The 11,504-nt window shown below is 36.9% G+C and overlaps 1 protein-coding gene across 1 annotated transcript in view; it reads left to right on the top strand.

Moving 5' to 3' along the window:
- Positions 1–627: 627 nt before the first annotated feature.
- LOC112524599 (GDT1-like protein 3) overlaps positions 628–11,504 on the top strand; it is a 20,141-nt gene continuing 9,264 nt past the window's right edge. The window contains exons 1-5 of the mRNA XM_025134499.1: positions 628–955; positions 1,042–1,110; positions 5,099–5,230; positions 5,521–5,619; positions 5,872–5,944. Of these exons, the coding sequence (XP_024990267.1) occupies positions 878–955; positions 1,042–1,110; positions 5,099–5,230; positions 5,521–5,619; positions 5,872–5,944 (451 nt within the window). The 5' untranslated portion in view covers positions 628–877. The remainder of the gene's footprint in view (positions 956–1,041; positions 1,111–5,098; positions 5,231–5,520; positions 5,620–5,871; positions 5,945–11,504) is intronic.

The raw sequence follows: 11,504 nt of genomic DNA, 5'->3' as shown, positions 1-11,504 counted from the left end.
GTAAAAGAAACAAACATACTACAATCCCTAAGTAGAACACAAATGGGTAATTAGAAATTAGGTTGCCAAAATAAAACAAATGCCATAGAGAAACCCTAGAAATCGAACAATATGGTAAAGGAAACAAACCTTGGAAAATTGGATCCTTGTATTCTGGAAAACAACCACAAGAGACTTCGAAAACCTGCTTCAAATTTATACGAGTAGAGGATGTGAAGTATCTGCATCTAAATCGGTTGAGCAGTTGAAATCGGTAGGACGATATGCACGAAGCAGTTGAAATCGATAGAACGATATGCACGAAGAGGTTGTTTGAATTTAAAATAGAGAATGATATGGAAGAATCCGAGGGATATGGATGTGGAATTGAGGATATGAATCAAAGAGATGAGGGATATGAACTAATACATAGGAGGGATATGGACGTCGAATTGAGGAAGGGATGGATCGCTTTAATAGGTTGTACCATTAACAACAGATGTTGTTTTTAAGAGTTTTCAATAATTTTAAGAGTTTTTAAAAGTTTTAACCAAATGCATTATAAGGTAGTATAGATAAGATAGTATAGATATATGATGTATATTGGCTATTTTGTATTTTTATTTTTAAAAGCGAACCTATTTTGATTTTAACATCGACCCCGCGATCGACATGCGCGCGCACACTGATTTATGCCGATTTCGGAACTGATGAGACGATGATCCCGTGAAGACTCGACATCTTATTTTGATTGCTAGAAATGCAGCAGCAATCCCACAAGAACGACAACAGCAACTACGATTATCTCTCTCCTTTGCTGCTTTCTTAACAGGATCCGGTGTCGGCACCCTCACCGTTCCTAGATCTTCGTCTATCCTATCGTCACAGCTGGAAGATCATGAAACGGGGTACCGCTTGGGTTCTGTTAGTCCTCTTCGTCTTCGTTTTCGTTGCCGCATCTCGCGTTTCAGCTAAGGTAGCTATTATGAGTTCTCGCCGTGTGTTTGTTGGTTTATGTTTTAAGTATAATTCAGAGTGAGGAATTTGTTTGGACTTTTTCAGGACCTTTTCGTCGAAGATGATGATGCGGAGTCAACTGGATCCATTATAGATCTGGGCCGGCGTAGTAAGGTTAGCACTCTTTCTTTGGCAACGCCAATAGTCGCACGACTTCTCTGTTCTCCTATGCCAGAACCCCTTGAAACAAACGGGATGTTGCTGGGAAATGTAGTGAAAATGCGGTTAACTGTGTTGTTGATGGGTTTTGTGATAATTGAGGTTTTAGGTTACTATTAAGATCGTTTAGTAATGTGAGGAGAACAGAAACTGAAGTAAAATGAGAGTTCCAAAGAATTAATTACCTAAAAGATACAATCATACAAGTAATTATGGAGTATACAGTTATTCCTAGAAAGATCCCTGATTTGTCGATTCAAATCCGTGAGAACCTAATGGCTGGAAAGATTGTTGTATAAGATAACATTCAAACATGATGCTGAGCTTAAATTTTAGTTTGTAGGATGTGTTCTTTTGGTTCCACTCCTTTCCAACTTGCTTCTTAATTCAACTTTAATCTGACAGTTTGCATTCTCTTTAATTTATATGTATTTCAACCTTCTATTTTAGTTAACCATCAAATTATTTAGGATTTTCATGTTTTACTTAGAGCAATCACTCTTGTATGAACTCATGTTGCATTTCATAGCATGTCCTAATTACTCTTGGCCTTTTCTACTTTAGAGTCAGGTTATTTTTCAGGGATAAAGAGAACATGATTAATCTCAAGGCTGCATTACTGAAGGATCTTACCTCTACAGTAAGCATAGATAAGAAATTCATCAAGACTTGACACCAGAGTTTCTGTATATTATATAGCATAAAATATAGACAACATTTGTAATAAGTGGGACTCTATTTTGTTTGAGTTGCACACCTTTGCAGAAGGTCTGTGGTGATGCAATATATTAGTTAGGGGCAGAAAGTGCCTTCTTTCAAATAACCATTCGTTGTGCTGCCATGTTATGTTTTAGTTTAATTTCTTAGTTTCTATTCAACCACTCTTTTCAGGAATGAAACTAAGAACCACAAATGTATTAGAACATGTATGTAGCATACATAGTCAAACCATAATAGTCCTTATCTAGGAAAATAGAACAAAAAGAAAACCAGAAAATTGAATAGGTAGAATTTACAACTTAGCAAACTTGCATTCTTCAACTCCTTGTCTTAGCTTGAAGTCCCACTTCTTTTAGCTCACATATAAGTATCTCCACGAATGAAGTCCGTTTAGTACTTACAATGAACAAAAAGTAATTAAGTACTTATAGTGTTTCATAATAAATGCAAGAAATTTTTCTTTGGTCATTCCAAAGTAAATGCAACGTGTTCTTATTGGGCAAGGTTCTAAACCAACTTATGATATTTTCCCTTTAGTGAAATTACAAAAGAATGGAAGCATAAATTTTAGTACTCCAGCTTCCTATGTTTTTTCATTATTGAGGGGAATTTTAGATGTTTCATTACTAGTTAAAGACTTATATTAAACTACGTGCCAAGTCAAACACTGCATTTATTTTGGGATGGAGGGAGCACTTGGTGGAAACTAGAAAACAAGCGCACTGTACCATTATAATGACAGAAAATTTTGGTGTGTATTAAAGTATTATATGAATATAAAATTGTGAGCTTACTCATTCATAGGTAAGTGGAATCTACCCGATACCCCCACATGGATGTAAGGTTGTTTCAAGGTTTATTTTGCTGGGAAAACAATGTTCGATTAAGAACAAGAAAAAGTAAGTAATAGTCAGAAACCAATTACTTTTGGGTTTTTAATTCAATAATGTGCTTTAACTCTCAACCCTGTAACCCTTGTGTATTACAGGTATATGCCATATACAAAAAAAAAGATGCAATATAATTTGACTTGGACTATATGCTATTAATTTACTTCCATCTTTGCAATTGCTCCAAAGGTAACTACTATGCTTAGAATAGATAGTTGAAAAGGAACAACTACAAGATGTATTCGAACATACACATACTTCAATAGAAACCGTTACTTCGTGCATTAGTTTTTACAACAAAAACTGAGTACATCGAGGAAGATCTGTACCAAAAAATTACTCCCTCAGTCCGAGAATAACTCTCAACAATTGAAAAGGCACACAATTTTTGGAACATGTAATTATTACACCTTTTAAGTAACTAAATGACAATTTTACCCTTAATAATAGAGAGAGTAATGAATTTCTTCATCTCATTAGAATCAGAAAGTAGACACTTATTTTGGGACAAACTAGAATAGAAATGTTGACACGTATTTTGAGATGGAGGGAGTAATAGTAAAGCTAGAAAGGAAAGAAATATAACAAACAAAATATCATTGCATTACTAAAATAATTCTTATGTTTAGCCACTTATCTTCATAATGAACACTCCACTAGCTCGAACATAAGGCATTGATAACAGGAGTGCACAATGATGAAGATGATAGCCAAGTTGTGGTCTTTATGGCATGCAAACTGATTTTGAATTTGAGAATGTGGAATCTGATGGTACGGGCATGACTCAGTTTATGAAGCTGATAGGAGCTTAATGAGTATTGGCATAATTCTTATATATTTTACAGACTTTAGAAGTATAAATGGTATTAATTTCTTTAGGCTTGTACCCGAACTCTGTTATGGGATAGCTGGTTTGAATATCTGTAATTTTTTTTCCATTGTTCATAATGAAAATTTTCTTGGGTTACTGTTCCCTTTGTTAAAGAACTACAAGTAATGAGATCAGATAATTTTTTAACATATAAAATAATGTATATTGAACCCTGCAGCATACAAATAATCAGCATCATTAGTTGCTTCCACATTGATTATTTACTCATCAGGGTCTCCAACATTTCACTATTGCTCTTTTGTCAAATTGGGATTACGGGTTGACTGATTTGCTTCTTCGGTTGATGTCTCACCCACCTATTTAACAATTTTTACATTCCATGTTTCATGTTCTTGTATTGAACGATTTTGATCTTGGTAGAGTTGGTCCTAGGGTTGACCATTGACTCACCAACCTTCTTCAGTTAATTCTATCCATGCAGTTTTCCTATTTAAGAAGGCAACTCATCACCATCTTTCTTTGTACCCTTGTATATGCAACACACCACCTAGACTTAATCGTAGGCAGAGATTGGTGGAACAATGTATTTACTTTGGAGCTTCGGGCGAGGGACTCACTCATTGTCATGCTATAGTTAAATAGGACATTGGACTGCACCTTCTGAAATTTGTCTGGAAGATGACGAGTATGTTCGGTGGACTTCACGTCACCATGCTTTGAATCGGTGAGTGAAGAAAATCAATGTTAAAGCTTTCTTTGTTCTCTTTGGTTACAAAACTTGCAAGGTCTATTATAGACCTGACTGCAATGTGGTTTTCTTCATTAAAAGATGCACACAATGGTACTGAACTGTATGTGTGCTGATGCACTGGCAATAAATTTGTATATTACCCTTCACTTACTATACATGAGGATTTTTGTGAGAGGACAAAAAGGTAACAAGTAACAGTTCTTTTGGAACATCAGTTAGGGATAGTGCTACACGTTTAGCACCAGCGCGCCATTTGGGTGAGAACTTTAGGATAGAATAAAACAACAATTCAGACTTTGTAGTTTAAAATGTAGTTCTATCATAGTAGAGTTTAAAAAAATTAGTGAAATGACAATTTACTTCAGTCTGTTAAGTAAATGGAAGTTGGAGGTGAAGAAGATATTCCTTCTAATAGCCGTGAAGTTTTAAGCCATCGACTCTTTATGGGATAACAAAGAGAGTTTCTATTTTCTGCCACTCTAATAAAGATTCATATATACTGATTATAGTTGAGGGCACCATGCTTGATATATCCATTTTAATGTTGTCCTATTGTGTCAATAAACGCATGCTTACCTAGGTGATCTCAAAGAATTAACTTATGCCAGATTTATAAACCATGTCAGTATTAATTACTTTGGATTTTTATTAGATAATTAGATCCACAGAAAAATTTGGATATTTCAATATACACTTGTTAATGCGAGGATCTGGAAATATCCAAAATAAAATGTGTATTTCTTTCTACAGGTTGTTGTGGCCAAACTCAAGAACAATGTCATAGGTGACAAAATTGATCCCAAAGCTGTACTCAATTTGGATTCTGGACTTGGAGTCTTTGATGCATTCTTTGCTAGTTTGTCAATGATCCTTGTCAGTGAGGTTGTGCGCTTTCTCCCACTTCTCTCTTTTTCCCTTGCATAAGTTTCTTACTTCTGACCAATTGCTGAGGATCATTGTTGCACCATGCAGACATACATTGTTATTTGTTGTTTGTATGGTCCAAAGTTTCTTAACCTAAAAATGAATGAATATCTCAAATTCTTCACTAGCGTTTACTGTTGACTGTTATATCTATGCTGGGAGATTTAGTAGAACAATTAATTTCTTTAACTTTTAAGATTGGTTTGCTTCTCAAAATACTTAACCCAATGCCCCATTTTATGTGCTAGATTGGAGATGAGACTTTCATAATAGCAGCTCTTATGGCAATGCGTCATCCCAAGTCCATTGTTCTGTCTGGTGCACTCAGTGCGTTATTTGTAATGACGGTATGCTGCATCTTTTATTTCCATTTCTGTTATCACTAATGTTTCTTGTTGCTATTTTGAGAACTTTGGATATATTAATGAACGCCAATCACAATAGTTAAACTTCAGTTAGGCCAATCACAATAGTTAAACTTCAGTTAGAAGAAGTATGGTTTAGTTTCTTGCTGAGCATTATGAATCTTAACTATGAAACACGATCTTTTAGCTTTTAAGACAACTGCAGTAAGATTCTGTTTTGTACTTGTCATTCAGATACTTTCTACAGGACTTGGTAGGATTGTTCCAAATCTGATATCAAGGAAGCATACAAACAGTGCCGCTACAGGCATGTCTCAGTCTTTTCTTCTATGAAGTTGGTTGTTGCATTAAGATATTGCTAATAGTACAGTTCTGTCCACAACAACTTTCCATATGGATACAGTTGATATCTTTTGATGGTGCTACGTGCATTCCATCATTCCTTTTTTTGCGCCCCTGATATACCAAGGCATACACAGATAGGACCTGGGGTTTACATTACATTTAGAGTATATTTCAGATTTGGTCCCTGAGCTATGTCACTTTTAATGAAACTGGTCCCTAATCTTCAATTATTAGAAATTTGTCCCTGATGTTTGCAAAATCGACTGGTTTTGGTTCCTCCCGTTAACGTCATTTCTGTTAGTTCTATTTTAATGAGTGGCAATTTGGTTTTTTCGTTCTTTCATTTCTTTTAAAAATAAAAATAATACATAGTATATATTATTTTCTGTTAATTCTAATTATATGAGTGTCCCCATGATGGTTCCTTATTCTGCCTCCCTGACCCAGCAGACCATATCTGCACAATTTTTGGTGAACCACTGGCCCATCTTACTCTCACCCCCACCACCAAAAGTTGCCGTAGATAAAGGGTCGTTGGCGAGTTGTTCGTCACATGGAGCTCCAATGGAATATGATCTCCGATGACTGCCCCTCCGATTCAAATCGTCCGAGTAGATCCACTAGGGAATCGAATGTGAAACAAAGTTCATGGCCCCTTCGATCATCCATGGCAACTCCTCTGATTTAGTTAGGGAAGCTTGTAAATCTCAGAAACCTTGTTGAAAGAAAACCTAGTAAATGGGGTGGGTTGTGATTGAGGCTGTTGAGGACATAGATGAAGATGGTTATATCGAGGGTTGCATTGGCCAAGTATAGGGTACCGGAGATGGGAGGGGCGTCGGTTGTGGTCAGTTATGGGAATGTCAATGTGTTGTGTGTGTATATGTATATCTTATATAAGATATAAGATATAATGTAGAGTAAGTTATGGACTTGGTCATTGTGGTTTTATGTTTGTTTTGGAATTGGTCCTTATAGTTGTTTTATTCCAAAATACCACCATAGTTTCATTTTCATAATGTTTTGGTACCTGCTACTAATGGCTGTTAACTTTCATCTATTAAGTGAGGGGTAATTTGGTCTTTCCCATTTTCAGTCACATTTCTTTTAAATAAAATAAATTAGGATTTTTGATACCAACCAAAACAAGTCACATGTCACCCCTTCCCACTCCCCTGTCCTCTACACCTGCCGATCCCACCCTCTTCCCCTGTGACAAAATCATACCAAATTAGGTCCTTCTCTAGCCAAACCATGGTCATCTTCTCCGACCACTCAATGACCACAACACAAACACAACAAAACTCAAATCAAACCCACATCCAAATCTCAAAACCAAAACCAAAACCAAAACCAAAACCGAAAACAAAACTAAAATTGAAGTCAAAATCAAAATCCAAATCCAAATCCAAACCCAAACTTCAAAATCAAAATCAAAATCAAAATCAAAATCAAAATGGCAATCAAAATCAAAACCAAACCTCAAAAACACAACCAAAACCAACATAATTGCTTTGCTTTGTTGCTTTGTGACCTCAATCCATCTATAACAACCGGGTCTCATAGATACATACAGCCTTGCTGGGGTTTCAAAAAACACACCCCACACACAGAGAACAACACGAGCAAGGGTTGAAAGTTGAAACACACAATCAAAGGGTAGTAAGTCGACAATTGTTGGATCATTGCTGGATTAACGAAAGGGTTTGGCCGACAAATATAACCCCTAACTGTTACTCCAACATGGTCAACAAATAACCACATATAACCAAAGGGTCTTTGGCCTAGCGATATCGTAGTCTTTGGCCTTCTAGGAGGTCAAGGGTTCAAACCTCACCAAAGGTGAGGAGGGTGTGTGAGTTTATTTGTTGCATTTGCTGTCTATAAATATTATATACTTAAAAAAAATAATCCCATATAATGACCGTAGCAGGCCGAGATGCGCGCTGTCATTGGAGCATGAATCTTCGTGCTTACCGGAGATAGAGTGGTGGGATGCTGAGGAGATGACACAATATATTTAATATCTTATGGTGATTAGTTGCTCCGGTGAAGACAATGGTTGGATGCAATGGGGAAGGATGGTGGTGGTTGGTTGTTTTGGAGAACACAACGGTGCAATGTGAATGAGAGGGGCAGTGGGTTTCAAGGAAATGGACGGCGGTGGGTTTGTTTCCATGTGAGCGGTAGGGGTGGAGTGGGAGGGGGTGGGTTGAATGTTGTGTGTATATACATATAACATATATATAGAGAGAGAGGCGCCTTCTTTTGCTAACCACCAAAATAGTGCAAACTTTGCTAACTAATATACACATTTGATGGATTTAATCAGTGGCCATTAATTCAGAGGTGGCATAATTGTAATAACTAGAACAATTAAATGGTTCATTGACATGAAATTAGTTATACAACAGTAAAAAAAGTAATCCCATTCCAAATCCAATTTTAGAAAACAACTTTCAATCCCGGGAATCTCTCCAATAGTCTTTTCATTATCTTTTCATCGGGCAACTTTCTTTTTTCAAACAAAAATTGAGGATGAGTAACTTTCTTTTATTGGGACATTTATGAATACCTAGTAATTTGAGAAAGGGATATGAAATGGATCACCTATGAACTTGCAATTATTCCTTAAGTGAGATATAAAATACATCAACAAACGTTACAATTTTTTGTTAAATAAAGTATGCAAAGTGTTGGAATATCTAGGATTATAGATCCTAGTCTTTAGGATGTTTGTTACCATGATAATCCAAAAGTTTGTTAGCCATGATAATCCAAAAGTTTGTTCCCTAAGTTGTAGGATTAGTTTGTTGTATCCTAACCTTATAAAACTGTGTTTTTCTATGTATCAAAATACACATAAAACTTTTCTCTCCTTGAATTATTATATGGTATCAGAGCCTAAGGATTCATGCTGTGTTTCTATGCTCCAACACTAGTCCTGTTCTAGTTTTTTCATTTGACTATAGTTTGGATTTCTGTTTCCCTCTTTAATCAGTGCAAGACTGCACTTTTTTTTCCTTTTTTTTTGTTGAGCAATTCATCACGATTTGTCGTCCAACATCATGACAAAAGAAACCATGGTATCGAATCTTCTACCAATTCTCAGTCCCCAACCTATAGTGATAACTCTCCTTTGTAGTCACAAACTCGATGGAAAGAATTTTCTGCAGTGGTCTCAGTCAGTCCTAATGGTTATCCGAGGATGAGGCAAACTGGGATTCCTCAATGGTATCATCCCTCGCCCTAGTTCTACTGATAAGCAATATGATATGTGGGAACTCAACAACTCAATTGTGATGGCATGGCTCATCAACTCTATGGAAAACAACATCAGCTGTACCTATCTATTGTTTAAAACTACAAAAGATATATGGGATGTAGTCGATGGAAACTACTCCGACTTGGGAAATGCCTCCCAAGTGTTCGAGATCAGATGAAGTTGAAAGAGATTCCTCAAGGTACATCGGAAGTAACTAACTACTATAATAGTTTGAAAGTCTTATGGCAGGAACTAGATATGTTCTATGAAGTTGATTGGGGCCAAGTCGAAAAACATGTCAAGTTCAAGGTGCACATGGAGAAAGAAAGACTATGATTTCCTAGCAGGTTTAAATCATGATTTAGATGAGGTACGTGGGAGAATTCTTGGCCGAACCCCTTTACCATCAATTGGTGAAGCATTTGCTGAGGTTTGCCATGAAGAAAACTGGTGCCGTGTGATACTCGGGGAACAAAAGGAAGCTAAAACGGTCTCCAATAATGGGAATTGTCCTATAGAGACCTTTGCGCTTGTCTCAAAATGGACCACCCGTCTTTAAGCCTAGAGAAAGAGAATACTCAGGGCAGAACAAGCAAGGAGAACGTGCGTGGTGTACTTACTGCAACAGGACAGGCCATACACTTGATAAGTGTTACAAGATTCATGGATATCCATGGGCAAACAAGAATCAAACCACAACTAAGGTGCACCATCATCCTCTCTTGTACCAGAGGAACTACCTACCCTAGATGAGGTAATGAATGTCCAGCTGAACAGAGCCCAGTTAGAGACTTTGCACCAACTCCTCAACAAACCTATCAAAGGTAATGCCTTTAATGTTCTTTCAAAATTCAGTGGTAATACCTATTGGATCTTTGACTTAGGGGCAACCAATCACATGACCTGAAACTCCTCTCTATTTCATATGTATAGGCCTTGCCACAATCAATCTAGGGTAAGGATCACCGATAGATCCTACTCCCCAGTTGCGGGCATGGGCTCGGTTCGCCCAACAAATCAAATCACACTCACTGAAGTCCTTCATGTTCCAAAGTTGACTTGTAATCTCTATGTATTTACAAGCTCATTCAAGATAACCAATGCTTGACTTCTATCTTCTACTGACTGCCATGTGCAGGAACAGGGATCGGGGAGGACGATTGGCAATGCTGAAGTTGAAGATGGACTCTATATCTTGGAAAAAAATCAATCTAAGAATAAACAAGCATATTTAAGCTCTGAAGTTTCACCTTCCAGTAATGACACAATCATGATGTGGCATCATAGACTAGGAGACCCAAACTTTCATTAACTTAAACATTTGTTTCCTCAACTATTTCGAAATAAGGATGCTAGTTCTTTTATGTGTGAAATTTTCCAGTTACCAAAACATACTTATGTTTCTTATTCTCTAAAACCTTATGTTACCTCTCAACCATTTTCTTTAATTCACAGCGATATACAGGACCAGTCGTATAAAAAAATTGTTTTCGGATCAAAATGGTTTATCACATTCATCGATGATCATACACGCCTATGCTCAGTTTATCTCTTTAAAGACAAATCAGAAGCCCCGAAAACCTTCCATTTCACACCATGATTCAAAATCAGTTCCAAACAACAATTCACATCCTTCGTACCGACAACGGTAGGGAATACTTTAACTCCACTCTAGGAACTTACCTCTCTGATCATTGCATTATTCACCAAAGCTCATGTCCGGACATACCGCCACGCCAACAAAATGGTGTCTCTGAACGAAAGAACCGACACTTACTAGCCCACATTACGTGCCTTAATGTTTACCATGCACATTCTCAAATATATAGGTGAAGCTGTACTCACTTCATGTTACCTTAGAAATCGATTACCTTCAAAAGTTCTTAGTCTACAACTATGCTGTCAAAATCGCGATATATCGCCGATATATCGGATATCGCTCGAAGGGAAAAAATCGGTCATGAAATATCGGCCAAAATATCGGGAACGATATTATCGGCGATATTTAGCGATATTTTAGCGATATTTTAGTGAAAAAATCGGTCCGATATTCCGATTTTTACAAGGGTTAAAATTTGGGCTTTTTTTTATTCCATGGGCCTTATCTTTTGGGCTGCTTAGTAAATTAGGTCTGAATCTAAACTTTCTACTGTCTACGACTTCTTCTCACGTCGTCTCTCTTTTCTCTCTCGGTCTCTCTCTTTTCTCTCTCGATCTAAGACTTTCTCAACAGTCCACTGCCCAGCGTGTCTTACGA

This window comes from Cynara cardunculus (assembly GCF_001531365.2).
Source record: "Cynara cardunculus var. scolymus isolate 2C chromosome LG 13, CcrdV1, whole genome shotgun sequence".
Classification (NCBI taxonomy): Eukaryota; Viridiplantae; Streptophyta; class Magnoliopsida; order Asterales; family Asteraceae; genus Cynara; species Cynara cardunculus.
The sequence above is the reverse complement of the archived record's forward strand: the minus strand, read 5'-3'. Positions and strand labels throughout refer to the sequence as shown.